The sequence below is a fragment of the Acinonyx jubatus genome, chromosome B4 (assembly GCF_027475565.1).
Source record: "Acinonyx jubatus isolate Ajub_Pintada_27869175 chromosome B4, VMU_Ajub_asm_v1.0, whole genome shotgun sequence".
Classification (NCBI taxonomy): domain Eukaryota; kingdom Metazoa; phylum Chordata; class Mammalia; order Carnivora; family Felidae; genus Acinonyx; species Acinonyx jubatus.
In genome coordinates, this window is record NC_069387.1 from 43401238 (window position 1) to 43418022 (window position 16785).

Below are 16785 nucleotides of genomic sequence, written 5' to 3' on the forward strand. Positions count from 1 at the left end.
TAAGAAATGACACCTGTATTACCAGATGTAGTTTTTTAGTATGCCTCTGAAAGAGAAAGCATACTAAAAGCTGGAAAAGACACAGAGAATCTAAATAATTTGCACAAAGCCACATGGCAAACTAGGGCCAGAGACAGGATTACAGTATCATGCTTAACAGCACACTTTGTAGACTTCTCCTTTACCAGGACTCGCAGGCATAATGGAGGCGAATTAGACCGGTGGCAAGGTGCATCATCTTTCAGAAATTACTTTTAACGTTTTTTAATCATGAGATATTGCCGCTTAGATATCTGACTTTCAAATTTCCAGTGTTGTCTTTTTAGCAACTTCTTTTTGTTTCCTTACTCCTCCCACAGGGCACAGAATAAATCTCCTCTGGGAGAATATTTGAGGGGCCGTGAGTTGAGAATATTTTTCAGTGTTCATGAAAACGCAGATTTTCATTATCTTACGATTTTATTTCAAATCCTATTCAATATTTTCATTCTCTCTAAAAGTAAATGGATGTTATTCTTCCTATCATTTCAAAATAATATGCATCTAAAAATGTATAACCTATTTGCAGAATATCATTGAGTTTTTAACTCACTGCAATTAGAAAGTCGATTACACATATGTTTTTGAGTAAAATTTAGGTGAGTCAATTTTATATTTTAATTAAGAAGTTTCACTTATGAAACGCAATTCAAAAATAACATCGTTACTCATAAAGATTGCTAACACTCCTTGAGTTACTAAGATAAATGCCTTATGCATTATCTCGTATCTTACAACCCCCTGTGAGTAGATACTCCTCATGATCCCCATTTTACAGGCAGGTCACTGAGTCCTAGAGGGGCGAGTCACCTTACCCAAGGACACAGAGCTTTTGATAATGACAACTACTGAGTGTATTATGTGGTCATATTTCATTTGACTCATCCAAAAACTACCCAAGAGGGCACTATTTTTAACCTTCCTTTGGATTTTTAAAAACTGCAGTATATAGGAGTTGCTTAATTTGCTTAAGTTTGCACAGCTAGTAAGTGAAGGAGCAAATGAAATTTGGCTGAAATTTTAAAATCATTTTCCTAGCCTCCCAACAGATCCCACATCAATATTTGTCCTTATATGGCAGTTCCGTATGGAATTATGGAAAGACTCTAGTGTTTTACCGCTTACTACTTTTCATTTCTTTATTGTGAAACACCTCAGAAATAGCCACCTTAAATCATACCTCTGCCACCAAATGCAAGTTTAAGTTCTTCCTAAAGGAAAAACAAGTCTTCTTGGTATAAAAGACCCTGCGTAGCAGGATCCCATACAACGTTTTAGCTTCATCTGCCAAAGGTCCCTCCTCATATGCCCCTTTTCTTTGAAGACTACGTCTCAGCCCATTAATCTACCTTGTCATTGCGTTTGACTCTGCGGGTGATTCCCCCAATGATCTTATCCTGATCTAAATTCCCATCCAAAAGTAATACTTGATCTTTTCCTTCTGAGTTCTTGCCTTTCTTAATTTTACCCACTAATACACTGCCCCAGACTAGCTCTTACCTATCTGCTTTTGTTCCTGCCCACGTCTTCCTCACTACTAGTGCCCATCTTGCTCTGCCAAGAGCAAACGTCAACTCGTTCAAGGATATTCGCAAGAGTAAACACAGTCAGGAACTTGTTCATCCCTATCTGCTCTTGCGGCCTTCTACACATCCTCAATAGCGTTACCTGCCATTTTCTTGTAATTGATTCCCATTACTCCTTCCACTTCCCCAAGCACCTAAAAATCGGCTCTCCTCATCGATGTATGGAAAACAAACGGTTGCCAGAAGGAAGGCAGGTGACAGGGTGGACAAAATGAGTGAAAGAGAGTGGGAAGTACAGGCGTCTAGTTATGGAATGACTAAGTCAAGGAACGGAAGGGACAGCATGGGAAACACAGTCAGTGCGATTGCAATAGCATCGTGTGCAATGGAGGGCAGCTACACTTGTGGGGAGCAGAGCGTGAACTTGTCAAATCACTAAGTTGCACAGCTGAAACCGATGAAACATTTTGGGTCGACGATACTTCGCTTAAATAATAATAATAATAGCCTTCCATGCCTACCATCTTGCTTGATGTTAAATAGGTATGCCTTAAAGATTTGTTGGATCAGTGAGATGTGATTTATGCCATGGCATGTAAGTGACACTTTAGTTGAGGAAGGGAAGCTAAAAAGCTAGAAAAATTTGAGAATATTGTAATGAACGTAAGCAGCGGTAAAATAGAACATAAATGTATCATTAAAGTGTTTTTATGTTTTTTTCTTAAACCCTAATATGTCTTCAGGTTCTTTTGATAGGTTTATAGTCTTCTGTTGGAACGTTGGCCTATCAGAGGAAGCATGATGAAAACACACAGGAGGGTAAATGCTGGGATTCTTCTTCTAGGGATGGAATACGTTCATGCAAATAAAATGCCTCACTGGACTCTTAAAAATAATAATAATAATAATAAATAATTTTCAAATGCACTTGCGCAAACTCATAATACCTCAGATCTGACACTTGATCTTTTCTCTTTACAGCTAACTCCTCAAAAAGAGAGAAATATTTAAAAAGGAAAATGACAAATTGTTTATTTTCCTATTTAACTAGGTTCCTTCCAAAGTCCTGGTATTAAAAATTACCAATAATCTATTTTTCTTCTTATTGCTAAAACAATAAATTGTTTTTAGCCTTCCTTTTGCTTGCATTTTCTGCAATATTTATTATTTAAAAATTTTTTTTCATGTTTATTTATTTCTGAGACAGAGAGAGAGACAGAAAGAGCATGAGTGGGGGAGGGGCAGAGAGAGGGGGGTACACAGAATCCGAAGCAGGCTCCAGGCTCCGAGCCATCAGCACAGAGCCCCACGCGGGGCTCGAACTCACAAACCATGAGGTCATGACCTGAGCCAAAGTTGGTCGCTCAACCCACTGAGCCACCCAGGCGCCCCTATTATTTATTATTTTTAAAATTCACCATTGACTTTTCCATTTCTCTTGAAGTTATTGTTTTTTGGCTTCCTTAATGTCTCTCTCTCTCCTGGTCCACCTCTACCACTGTTTACCATTCATTATCAGTAGCTTTTATTGGAACATCTCATCCATCCTGTCCCTGATTCTCTCCTCGGAACTCTATTCCTTTGGGTTTTTTTTGTCTTTTCATTTTCCATTCTCCTTCTCAGTGACCTTGCTCATCCTCAGAAAGTTTAATTCTAACCAAGATGTCAACAATTCTCACATACATATGTAGCTCAAAATCCTTACTTGCAACCCACTTGCAACACATCCAAGTGTCTGGGCAACTCCAACTGCCCGGAGTTTCTACCCCAATTGTTGGCAACACCATCTACAGAACATTGGTGGAACCTAATCAACCTGTGCTCTTTCTTTCCTTGTCTTTCCACTTGTAACCAGTCACCAACTCTTTAAACTCTATCTCCTCAGCGTCTGATTCCCCCTTCTCATTCTCACACTACTTCAGTGTAGGTTCTTCCAATCTCACACTTAGCTAATGCTAACTACCTAGGTATTAGCTCGTGCAGGTTCGTACTCCTGCAATGCATCTACCTCCTTGCAGCCTAGATGGTTTTCTAAAAACACAAAACTGATTACATTAGTCCCTGTTTAAATCCTTCTGTGAGCTTATTGTACTGAATTGGAATGAAAATACCTCAATATGACATAATAGGCCCTTTTAACCTTTCCATACTAGCTCTTGTCAGCTTCCCCTCTCTCCAACTCTACCCATCAGCCAGAACGCAGTGCTTACAGATCTCTGAAAACACAAAGTTACTTATGCCCTCCGTGGCTTTTCTGTCATGTGTCTGTCTGCCTATCATGCCCCTAACGCCTTAAACCCTCCCAGCTTTGTTTTCATATGATGTCGAACTTTCTTTCTTCCTTCCTTCCTCTTTCTTTCTTTCTTTCTTTCTTTCTTTCTTTCTTTCTTTTTCTTTCTTTCTTTCTTTCCTTCTTTCTTTCCTCAAGTTAGTTAACATACAGCTCAGTCTTGGCTTCAGAAACTGAACCCAGTGATTCATCTCTCATATATGACACCCAGTGCTCATCCCAACAAGTGCCCTCCTTAATGCCCATCACCCATTTAGCCCATCCTCCCACCTGTCTCCCCTCCAGCAATCCTCAGTTTGTTCTCTGTGTTTAAAGAGTGTCTTATGGTGTGCCTCCCTCTCTCTTTTTATCTTATTTGTCCTCCCCTTCCCCTATGTTCATCTGTTGGCTTTCTCACATTCCACATATGAGTGAAATACCTCTGTCTTTCTCTGAGTGATTTATTTTGCTTAACGTAATACCCTTCAGTTCCATCCTTGTTGTTGCAAATGGCAAGACTCCGTTTTTTTCGTTGCCAAGTAGTATTCCATTGTGTATATAAACCACAGCTTCTTTATCCATTCAACAGTTGATGGACATTTGGGATCTTTTCATAATTTGGCTTTTGGTCGATAGCCAATATCAACAAATTGGTTGATAGTGGTTGATAGAGCTGCTATAAATATTGAGGTGCATGTTCTCCTTCAAGTCAGCATTATTGCATCCTTCACAATTGCATCAAAGACCATAAAATACTTAGGAATAAACCTAACCAAAGAGGTAAAAGATCTGTATACTGAAAACTATAGAAAGCTTATGATAGAAATTGAAGAAGACACAAAACTTTAAGTTTCCTCATAAACAGGGATCATATTATATTTGCTATTACTTTGCAATATCATATTTGGCATACCTTGCAATATGCCTGGCATAACATAACCTTGAACATAAGTTTTTAGAAAGAAGGTATGAGGACATTGTCTTTCACTTTTACTTTTTATCTTCTGAATTGTTTAGCATTTTTTAAGATGAACATAACTTTTATACTGAAAAAATGAAAATCGAGGAAATAAACGAGTGGACATAATTTATTTTTATTGATTTTAGAGAAAAAAAATTAATTTTCCAATCATAAGAATTTAAATCTTCTGCATTGCCAAAATATTCCCGGAGTGAGTTTTGCTCTGGTATTTTTCCCCTTCTCCTCCTCCTCCTCCTCCTTCTTCTCCTTTTTTTAATGTTTGTTTATTTTTGAGAGAAAGAGAAACAGAGCATGAGCTGGGGAGGGGCAGAGAGAGAGGGAGTCACAGAATCCAAAGCAGGCTCCAGGCTCTGAGCTGTCAGCACAGAGCCCAACGCAGGTTCGAATTCACAAGCCGTGAGATCATGACCTGAGCCGAAGTCAGATGTTTAACCAACTGAGCCACCCACATGCCCTTCCTTTGCTCTGTTATTTTTAATAGTAAAATTATATCAGATCATTTTCCTAAGAAATAATTAAACTTCAACAGTGACATCCCTTTAAATATTTGCATCAGCACAAGGTAAAAACGAAGTATCATACATGAAGGGCAAGATAACTATTTTCAGAGGTTTGCCTTCAAGACACTTCTTTGTAACCTTTACTCCTACTGTTTCAGTTTCCCCTTCTAAGGGAAAGGTTGCCAGATGTTTCACTAAGTGTTTTATCCTGCCCCACCTACCTCTCCACCCCCTAGCTCCGCAGAACTTATTTGTACACCCTGTTCCTGATTATGCTGATCACTAATCTTTGTGAGTTCCTGGCTCTAGTTAAAGATGAAAACTGAAGTTATACACAAGCCACTTAACACCACAGCCATGAAAGCTGATTCTTCACAGATTTGTTGGAGGAAAACATATCGGATCGTGCGGCTCATAATCTGTGGCTACAGAAACTGACATCCCAAAGTTGTCACTTTGCTTCACATCAAGGAGGCTAGAAGTCCCCAGTATCTTCTTACAAGTTAGTAGATAGTGTAGTAGAAAGAAAACAATAAGATAAAGTCACATTAGTGAGTCTCAGGTGGTGATCATTCAATGAACAGAAACTGAGTGGAAAGGTTTAATAGAGGAAAGGAAGAAAACCTCAAAGTTATTTGATAAAGGAGAAGTGGAAGGCAACAGTGAAAAAGTATGTGTCCAGATTTATAGAAGTGAAGAAAACCTGAGTGTGGCCAAACGAGAAGGACATACTACGATCCCGTCACTGATTAAGAATCTCTCTGATGCAGGGCCGCCTGGATGGCTCAGTTGGTTAAGCTTCCGACTTCGGCTCAGGTCATGATCTCGCCGTCCGTAAGTTCGAGCCCCGCGTGGGGCTCTGTGCTGACAGCTCAGAGCCTGAAGCCTGTTTCAGATTCTGTGCCTCCCTCTCTCTCTGACCCTCCCCGTTCATGCTCTGTCTCTCTCTGTCTCAAAAAAAAAAAAAAAAAAAAAGAATCTCTCTGATGCAGACTAACACAAAAATGTTAAACAGAACACTTAGGAATTCTCAAGGAATGGCATACTGAAAAGAAACACACAGTTATGTCTGTGGTATGCCAAGGACTTTACATAACTTCTCAACCTTAAACCCCAGCCACTCTATAAAATAGAAGTTTCATATACACAAGTGCTTAAAATATTTTGAGGCACACAACACTCACTGTATACGTGTTTACTGTCGCTAACATTTTATAAATGAAGGAATTGAGGCCCCAGAATACTTAAGTAACTTGTCCAATACCCCAGTCTGTAAGCAGCACAGCTGATATTGGAACCTGGCTCTGGGGCACCCGGGTGGCTCCGTCAGTTAAGCGTCCCACTTCGGCCCAGGTCATGATTCTGCCACTTTGTGGGTTTGAGCCCCACATCGGGCTCTGTGTTGACAGCTCGGAGCCTGGAGTCTGCTTCAGATTCTGTATCTCTCTCTCTCTCTCTCTCTCTCTGCCTTTCCCCTGCTTGCACTCTGTCCCTCTGTCTCCTATAAATAAATATTAAAACAAAAAACAAAAAAAGAACCTGTTTCTGTGTTACGCTGTGAGGTCTTTCCACTAGAACTCGTCACATTTCGCCTTACATTGACTGAGTTGCCCAGGATATAAGATCCTTCTCTCTGTATATGAATTCTATGGACTGAAAAAAAATATTTTTATTGCTATGTCAGAAAGTGAGTTATTGGAAATAGAAGCATAAGGTAGAAACTTAACTAAGGTAGAAATGTAACTAAGATTAAATATTTTTATAATTCACTTCAACCATCTCAGTAATATTCTGGTAGTAAGTAGAACAAAAGGGAACGGAATGGGATGTTATTGTATCTGAGGCCACTATTTAGATCATCGAATCACCGAATTAAGCTAAGGGGACCTTAGAAAGCATTTACTTTAATCCCACCTCATCTCACAGATGATAAAAACCAACACCTGATGTTGACATGACTCTCCAGAGGCCTCACAACTTCAAGATGCAGAATTATGACAAAATACCCAGATTGCTGTGTCTGCTGGGAAAACTCCTTCTAAAGCCACAAGTCCCAAACCAGCGAATTCCCAGATCGGATCGCAGATGGTAAATAGAACAGCATTGGATTTGGCCTTCATGGGAAGCCGGGAAAGAGAAGGAATGCTGCTTTAATTCTACATACAATCTCACCTTTGTATACTTATACCTACTTGGTAAACACAATACACCCTTAACTGCAAACCACTGTGCTCACGATAGAATCTTAGAAAAATAAACATCTTTGTTCGTACTGAGCTTAGTTTTTCAGACGTTCATATACGAGGCACGCAGGTTGTGGAAAGTGCACAGTGACAGGTAATTATCAATCATGGAAACGCTTTCTCTTTCCCTCATGTGGCACATTCCCCAGAGAGAGAGCTCATCCCATGCATCGCCCAAGGGTCTTGCCAATTTGCACTCCGGGAGGCAGAGTACCTTTGCGTCCAGCCTCTGGCTGCTGGCTTGGAGACGAGGCTCGAGAATGCACACTCACGACGGTGTCCCCATCGTCATCCAGCATGTCCCTTGTGCTGCTGTACTTGGCCTGCATCTGGATTCCTGCCACGATGAGGCTGGGCCGCAGTTTGATTGCACCCAAGCCGCGTGGCTTCTGTGAGCACCACAGGAACTACTGCACTGAAAGTCATTCCTGATGTTCTTCTATCCCAGCGAGTAGCAGGGGAAGCCTCTGGCTCCAGTTCCTGCCTGGAGAGGCCCAGCCCCTCTCCTGGGAACTTGTACACGGAATGCCAAATTGCTCAGGCAGAGGGGAAATAGCATGTGTTTTTCATTTGGGCGGTCTCCGTCTGAACAATTTTCGAAGGGTTGCACTTCTCGGATCCCTTTTGTTCATTTATTTATAATTCCTGTGTAAGTACAGTGCAAAAAAAAAGGGAGGGGGGCAAGACCTTATAATCACACACAGATTCTTTCAGACTCTGCAGAGTAATAATCGGCCGAAGAGATACGTATCACCTGTTTCTTATCTACCATACACTCACTGAGTCACTTAGATGAAGGTTAACTTCTGTGCCTTTATGAAAAGAGAACAGACCACAGGGCCTCCCTCTTCCGCGAGGGCATATTGTGTAGTATGAAATGTCATATACGTGGGATGTCAGCACGGAAACTATTTCGAGAACATCTCATTGATTGTGCTTTTCCATTTTACAGAAAAGGGAGATTGAAGTCCAGTGAGCTGAAGGAAGTGGTTGTTGTAAAGTCACATAGCTAGTTAGGGACAGTATTAGCTTTACAAGTGTTCCCCTATTGGACTTCTCCAGAAACAAAGGAACTGGCGGGTGCCATTTCCCTCCCCCGACCCTCAACATAAACAGCAACCACCTGCAGGAACCAGTGCCGTGCTGATTCACTACCTAACTTGCTAATACACACCACCAGCACCCCCCCCATCTTCCCATGCTGCTTCAGAAGATCTGCCCTTTCCAATTACGCTTGCCTCAGTCTTGGCACTGCAGGTCCCCTCCCCCCAGAAGACCAGTGCAAACCTTGCCAATGCCCAGTCCTCCGCCCCACAGGTTTTGCAGGGTCCCGGGCCAGTTTTGGCAGTCAGAGTGGTGGCAGTGGGTCCCACAGAGGGCTGGCAGGCACCTTATTGAAACTGTGTGCCCTGCCCATACATGCTTTGCAGATCTGGCTTTGTAAAGGTGGTGGTGGTGGCAGGTCTCATTTTGCAAGCAGACCAGCATGCGCCTGACTAAAACTGTGGATCCTACCCTGGCCAGTCCCATGTCTGTGGCAGTGGCATGCCTGTTTCAAAAAACTCTTGGGCATAGCCCATTCAAATTGGGGCCCCGAGGCCGGCAGTGTGCAAGCAGCCCCAATAGGGGCCAGCATCACTCCAAAGTGACTCCTGCCCTGGGATGAGAGGAAGATAAACACACATGCCAGTTAGAGGGCTGCCCCAGCAGTGGGCTGGGGGCACACTGCGGGTTAGATTGTAGGCCCCACTCACCAAAGAAAACTTCTTAGGGGACACTACAGAGAAAGTGCCCTGCAATTTGCTACTACTGCATCTCTGGCAAATGCCTGGTCAGACTCAGCTCGAACCCAAGGTGGCCCCAGACTGGTCCACTAACACCACAGAGACAAAACACTGCCCCAAACATGGAAAGAAAACCACTGCAGATGACTGGACTGAAAGAAAAGCAGTCAAGACTCAACAGCAAAGCCCACACAGCACACATAGGAGATACCCCTGAAGCACCAGGTTCAAGAGAAGGAGATGTAGCTGGCTTCCCGAAACAGACAGAGAGAATTAGACAAAGTGAGGAGGCAGGAATATGTCCCAAATGAAAGAACAGGACAAAACTACAACAAGAGATCTAAGCAAAATGGATGTAAGTAATATGCCTTAGAGAGAATTTAAGTAATAATCATAACTTCACCCATAGGACTTGAGAAAAATGTGGAGGGTATCAGTGAGCCCCTTAAATAGTTTAAAAATAACATATCAGAGATGAAGAGCATTAATAAATGAAATTAAAAATAAACTAGATGGAATAAATAGCAGCCTAGAGGAAGCAGAAGAACAAATTAGAGACCTGGAGGACAGAATAATGCAGAGCTGTTGAGCTAAGCAGGTGACAGAGGAAGGAAAACATGCAAAATGAGAATAGACTTAGGGAACTCAGCAACTCCATCAAGTGTAATAACATTTCCATTGTAGGGATCCCAGAAGAAGAAGAGAGAGAAAGTTTTACAGAAAATTTATTTGTAAAAATAATAGCTGAAAACTTCCCTAATCTGGGGAAGGAAACATATCAAGATGCAGGAGGCAGAGACCCCATCAAAACCAACCCAAGGTGGTCCACACCAAGATACATATATACATACATAGCAATTAAAACGGCAAAGAGTAGTGAAAAAGAATTTTAGGAGCAGAAAAAGGGGAAGCCTATGAGGCCATCAGAGGATTTTTCATCAGAAACTTTGCAGACCAGATGGGAGTGGCATGATATATTCAAAGTGCTGAAAGAAAAAAAATCGGCAGCCAAGAATACTCTATCCGGCAAGGATATTATTCAGAATATAAGGAGAGATAAAGAGTTTCCCACACAAACAAAGGCTAAAGGAGTTCATGATCACTAAACCTACCCTACAGGAAATGTTAAAGCAGAGTCTTTGAATAGAAAGGAAAGGCCATAAGTAACAGTTAGAAAATAGGAAGCACAGACAGTAAAAAGAAGTATATCTGTAAAATGCAGTCAAGGGAGTCACAAAATAAAGATATAAAGTATGACACTATATACCTAAAACGTGGGGAGGAAAGGAGTAAAGAATGGGTTCAAACTTAAGTGACCATCAACTTAACATAGACTGCCATATACAGAAGATGTTATATACAAGCCTAATGATAAGCACAAATAAAAAACCAGTAATAGATAAGCAAAAAATAAAGAGAAAGGAATCTGAGTATACCACTAAAGAAAATGAGCCAACTGTGAGAAGAGAGCAAGAGGATAAAGAATCAGAGAGCTACAAAAATAACCACAAAACAAGTAACAAAATGGCAATAAATATATACGTATCAAGAATTAATGGGGCACCTGGGTGGCTCAGTTTGTTAAGCATCCGACTTCAGCTTAGGTCATCATCTCATGGTTCATGAGTTTGAACCCCACATCAGGCTCTGTGCTGACAGCTCAGAGCCTGGAGCCTGCTTTGGATTCTATGTCTCACTCTGTCTGTGCCACTCCCATGCTCTCACTCTGTCTCTCTATCAAAAATAAATAAGCATTTAAAAATTAAAAAAAAAAAAAAAGAATTATGTTGAATGTAAATGAACCAAACATTCCAATCAAGAGACATAGGGTGATAGAATGGATTAAATAAAAAAAAAAAAAAAAAGGACCCATCTATATGCTGCCTACAAGACACTCATTTCAGACCTAAAGACAACATGCAGATTGAAAGTGAGAGGATGGGGGAATATTTACCATGGTAGTGTATCATGGAAGAAAGCCAAGGTAGCAATATTTATATCAGACAAAATAGACTTTAAAACAGAGGCTTTAACAAGAAACAAAGAAGGACACTATGTGATTGTTAAAGGGACAATCCAACAGGAAGACATAACAATTGTAAATAGTTTTGCATACAAAAGAGGAGCACCCAAAGACATAAAATGGTTAATAATCAGGGCTCCTGGGGGACTCAGTCAGTTAAGAATCTGACTCTTGATTTCCACTCAGATCATGAGATGAAGTCCCGTGTCAGGCTCCACACTGGGTGTGGAACTTGCTTGAGATTCTCTCTCCCTCTTTTTCTGCTCCTCTCCCACTCATGCTCTCTCTCTCTCTCTCTCAAAAAAAAAAAAATACAAGTTAATAAATATTAATAATGCTAAATAAATAAATAAATAAAACAGTTAACAAGCAGAACTAATCGATAGCAATACAATAATTGTAGGGGACTTTAAGACCCCCCCCCGCTTACATTAATAGATCATCTAAACAGAAAATCAACTAGGAAACAGTGGCTCTGAATGGCACACTGGGCCATATGGATTTAACAGATATATGAGAACATTCCATCCTAAAACAACAGAATACACATTCTTGACAAATGCACATAGAGCCTTCTCCAGAATAGATCACATATTAGACAATAACACAAGTCTCAGCAAATTCCAAGTGATCAAAGTCATACTATGTATCTTTTCTGACCAGAATGTAATGAAACTAGAAATCAATCAAAGAAAAATATGGAAAAACCACATATACATGGCGGTTAAATAACATACTACTAAACAATGAAGGGGTCAACAGCAAAAAAGGAAATTAAAAATTACATGCAGAGGGGGTGCCTAGGTGGCTTAGTTGGTTAAGTGCCTACTTTGGCTCAGGTCACGATCTCGTGGTTCATGAGTTCAAGCTCTGTGTCAGGCTCCGTGCTGACAGCTGGGAGCCTAGAGCCTGTTTTAGATTCTGTGTCTCCCTCTCTGTCCCCCTGCTACTCCCTCACTCATGCTCTGTGTGTGTGTCTCTCTCTTTCTCAAAAATACAATAAAATTTAAAAAATAATTACATGGAGCAAAATGAAATGAAAACACAAACAGTCTAAAATCTTTGGGATGCAGCAAAATCGGTCCTAAGAGGAAAGTTTAGAGCAATACAGGCCTACATCAAGAAGCAAGAAAAATCTCAAATAAACAACCTAACACAAACTTATACCTGAAGGAACTAGAGAAAGGAGACTACACAAAACCCAAAACCAGCAGAAAGAAAGAAACAATAAAGATTAGAGCAGAAATGAATGATACAGTAACTAAAAACAAAACAAAACAATAGAACAGATCAATGAAAGCAGGAGCTGATTCTTTGAAAAGATCAATATAATTGATACTCCTCTAGAGAGAGGACTCAAACAAAATCCGAAATCAAAGAAGATGGGGGCACGTGGGTGGCTCAGTTGGTTAAGCCTCCATCTTCAGCTCAGGTCATGATCTCACAGTTCAAGCATTTTGATAGATGTAGAAAAACATTTGATAAAGTACAACATCCATTCATGATAAAAACCCTCAACAAAGTAGGTTGAGAGGGAACATACCTCAACCTAATAAAGGCCTTATGTGAAAAAGCCACAACACACATCACACTCAATGGTGAAAAAGGGAATTTTTCCCCTAAGGTCAGGAATAAAACAAGGATGTTCATGCTCACCACTTTTATTCAACATATTACTGCAAGCCTAGCCATAGCAATCACACAACAAAAAGAAATAAAAGGCATCCAAATTGGTGAGGAAGAAATAAAACGTTTACTATTTGCACATTATATATATATATATACATATATATATATATATGTATGTATAGTGCCTAAAACATATATATATAGTGCCTAAAACATATATATATATATATATATATATATATGACCCTAAATACTCCAGCAAAAATTACTAGAAATGATAAATGAATTCAGTCATTGCAGGATACAAAATCAATGTACAAATATCTGTTGCGTCTCTATACACTAAATGAAGTAGCAGAAAGAGAAATTAAGAAAACAATTGCATTTACAATTTCACCAAAAATAATAAAATCCCTAGGAATAAACTTAACCAGAGGTGAAAGACCTGTACTCTGAAAATTATAAAACCCTGATGAAAGAAATAAAACACATTAACAAATGGAAAGACATTCCATGCTCATGGATTAGAAGAACAAATATCATTAAAATGTCTATACTACCCAAAGAAATTTATAGATTTAATTCAATTCCTATCAAAATGCCAACAGTTTTTTTCATAGAACTAGAACAAACGTTCCTAAAATTTTTATGGAGCCCAAAAGACTCAATTAGCCAATGCAAACTTGAAAAAGAAGAAAAAACTAGAGGTATCACAATTTTAGACTTCAAGATATATTACAAAGCTATAGAGATCAAAACAATATGGTACTGACACAAAAATAGACACATAGATCAGTGGAACAGAATAGAAAGCTCAGAAAATAACATGTAATTATGTGGTCAATTAATCTTTGACAAAGGAGGCAAGAAAAAGCAATGGGGAAAAGACAGTTTCTTCAACAAATGGTTTTGGAAAAATTGTACAGCTACATGAAAAAGAACAAACCTGGACCACTTTCTTAAACTTTACAAAAAAAAAAAATAATCTCAGAATAGTTTAAAGACCTAAATGTGAAACTTGAAACAGTAAAAATCCTAGAAGAGATCATAGGCAGAAATTTCTCTGACATTGGCCATAACAATGTTTTTCTAGATATGTCTCTTGAGGCAAAGGAAACAAAAGCAAAATTAAACTACTGGGACTATATCAAATTAAAAGGCTTCTGTCCAGCAAAGGAAACAACCAACAAAACTAAAAGACAGCCTACTGAATGGGAGAAGATATTTGCAAATGACATATCCAACAAAGGGTTAGTATCCAAAATATGGAAAGAAATTATACAACTCAACACCCAAAAACCAATTAAAAAATGGGCAGAAGACATGAAGAGACATTTCTCCAAGGAAAACATACAGATGACCAAGAGACACATGAAAAGATGCTCAACATCATTCATCATTAGGGAAATGCAAATCAAAACCACACTGAGATAACACTTCATACCTGTCAGAATAACTAAAATAAAAAACTCAAGAAACAACAAGTGTGGTTGAGGATGTGGACAAAAAGGAACCCTTGTCCACTGTTGGGGAATGAATTGGTGCAGTCACTGTGAGAGAGTCTGGAGGTTCCTCAAAAAATTAAAAACAGAACTAATCTAGGATCCAGTAATCACACTACTGGGTATTTACGCAAAGAATATGAAAACACTAAATTGAAGGGACATATACACACCTATGTTTTTTGCAGCATTATTTACAAAGCCAAATTATGGAAGCTGTCAAATTTAGAATAAATTTAGATAAATGGAAAAGAATATATATATATATAATATATATATATATATACACATACACATATATACACATACACACACACACACACATACACACACACACACAATGGAATATTATTCAAGCATAAAAAAGGAATGAAATCTTGCCATTTACAACAACATGGATGGATCTAGAGGTATAATGCTAAGTGAGATAAGCCAGTCAGAGAAAGGCAAATACCATATGATTTTACTCACATGTGGAATTTAAGAAACACAACAAACGAACAAAGGGGGAAGAAAAAGACAAACCATAAGACTCTTAACTACAGAGAACAAATGGTTACCAGACAGGAGGTGGGTAGGGGGATGGGTGATAGGTGAAGGGGATTAACAGTAAATTTATCTGATAAGCACTGAGTAATGTATAGAATTGACGAATCACCGTATTGTACACCTGAAATTAATGTAACACTGTATGTTACCACACTGAATTGTTTTAAGCGTTTTTCGGTGGGTAACTAGGTGGCTCAGTCAGTCAAGCATTCAACTCTTGATTTTGGCTCAGGTCATGATCTCATGGTTTGTAGGATCGAGCCCCATGTGGGCTCTGTCAGTGCAGAACCTGTTTGGGATTCTCTTTCTCCCTTTCTGCTCCTTCCTTGCTCATGTGCATGCTCTCTCTCTCTTTCTCTCCCAAAATAATTAAACATTAAAAAAAGTGTTCTTCTGTTGCCAATTCAATCATCTTTTTTTCTTACAGTATATGAACTCAGTTTAACATTTTATAGCATATTTGGTACACCATGATCATGAACAATCACACATTTAGCTGGAAGTCAGGACTTTTGCAATTATTGCTAACTACATGTGATTTTTTATGTGACTCCAGGAAGCCGGGTAATAATTTTTGCCTAAATTTCCTAACCTGAGAAGACTGTTTTAGATAATGTCCAAAAATCCTTTCTGAACCAACACAATATAATTATATTATTCTACCAATACTTTTCTATATTTTAGTTGATATCTTGGCTAAATCAAGCATACTAAATATAAAGAAGTGGAGAAGATGCTTGGGTGGGGTCGGGCAGGCCCTATGAGGGCAGGATTAGGAAACACACATTCTAGTTATTCATTCATCAAGTTATTCTAGATAAAACGAACGTAAAGACATTTTCTCTTGCATTATGCCTTGTAAAAAGTAGTAAAGCCAAAATTATTTGGTCATTTGCATTGGATTGATGTATTAGAAAATGGTACAGGAGCTAAGGCAGTAAAAAAGTTTGAAGTGAGGGGCATGTGGGTGGCTCAGTAGGTTAAACATCCAACTCTTGATTTTGGCTCAGCTCATGATCTCACAGTTCATGGGATTGAGCCCTGCATTAGACACTGCTGACAGTGAAGATCCTACTTGGGATTCTCTCTCTCTCTCTCTCTCTCTCCCCCCCCCCCTCTGCCCCTTCCTCGCTCATGCTCTCTCTCTCTCAAAATAAATAAATGGATAAACTTTTTAAATAATTTAATTTAATTTAATTTAATTTAAATAAAACTTGAAAGGAGAGGTAAGTGAAGCACACAGTAGAAAGAAGCAGGAAGATCAAATATTAGAAACTGCAACAGCTGGGGCCTGAAAAAAATAAAGTTAGAAGGTGTTAATAATTATGATTTTCCTGAAATATCAATTAAAACTCTTCTCCATTCACTGATTCAAGTAGATTCTTGATACTTTTCGCCACAAAACCTACATTACCATTTCTCCTACCTGTCCTTGAACATTTACTTTTTTTTCAACAATGACAAAAATATCTTTTGAACACCTACTTTAATTCAGGTGCTAGTCTCAGATTCTAGTTTTGTAAAACAAAACGCTCTGCCCTTTGGAGCCTATGTTCTAGGAGGAAGGCAGAGGATATACAAGAAAGACAGTAAGCAAATAATAGAGCATATTAGACTAGGACAAGACTTATGAAAATATGTTGGAAGGTAAGGGAGATTGAGAATATACAAAAAGGAGGGTTGATAATTTTATTTATTTATTTATCTATCTATCTATTTATTTATTTATTTATATACTT

General features: G+C 39.1%; 1 protein-coding gene across 2 annotated transcripts in view; it reads right to left on the bottom strand.

Annotated features, from left to right (window-relative positions):
• The window catches only part of CLEC1A (C-type lectin domain family 1 member A), a 27981-nt gene extending 19845 nt beyond the window's left edge, over window positions 1-8136 (bottom strand). For both annotated transcript variants that reach the window (XR_001428657.3, XM_015061698.3), the window contains exon 1: window positions 7774-8136. Coding sequence is in view for 1 of the 2 variants with exons in the window: in XM_015061698.3 (XP_014917184.1) it covers window positions 7774-7888 (115 nt within the window). In the remaining variant the exon portion in view is untranslated. The remainder of the gene's footprint in view (window positions 1-7773) is intronic.
• Between the last annotated feature and the right edge of the window lie 8649 nt (window positions 8137-16785).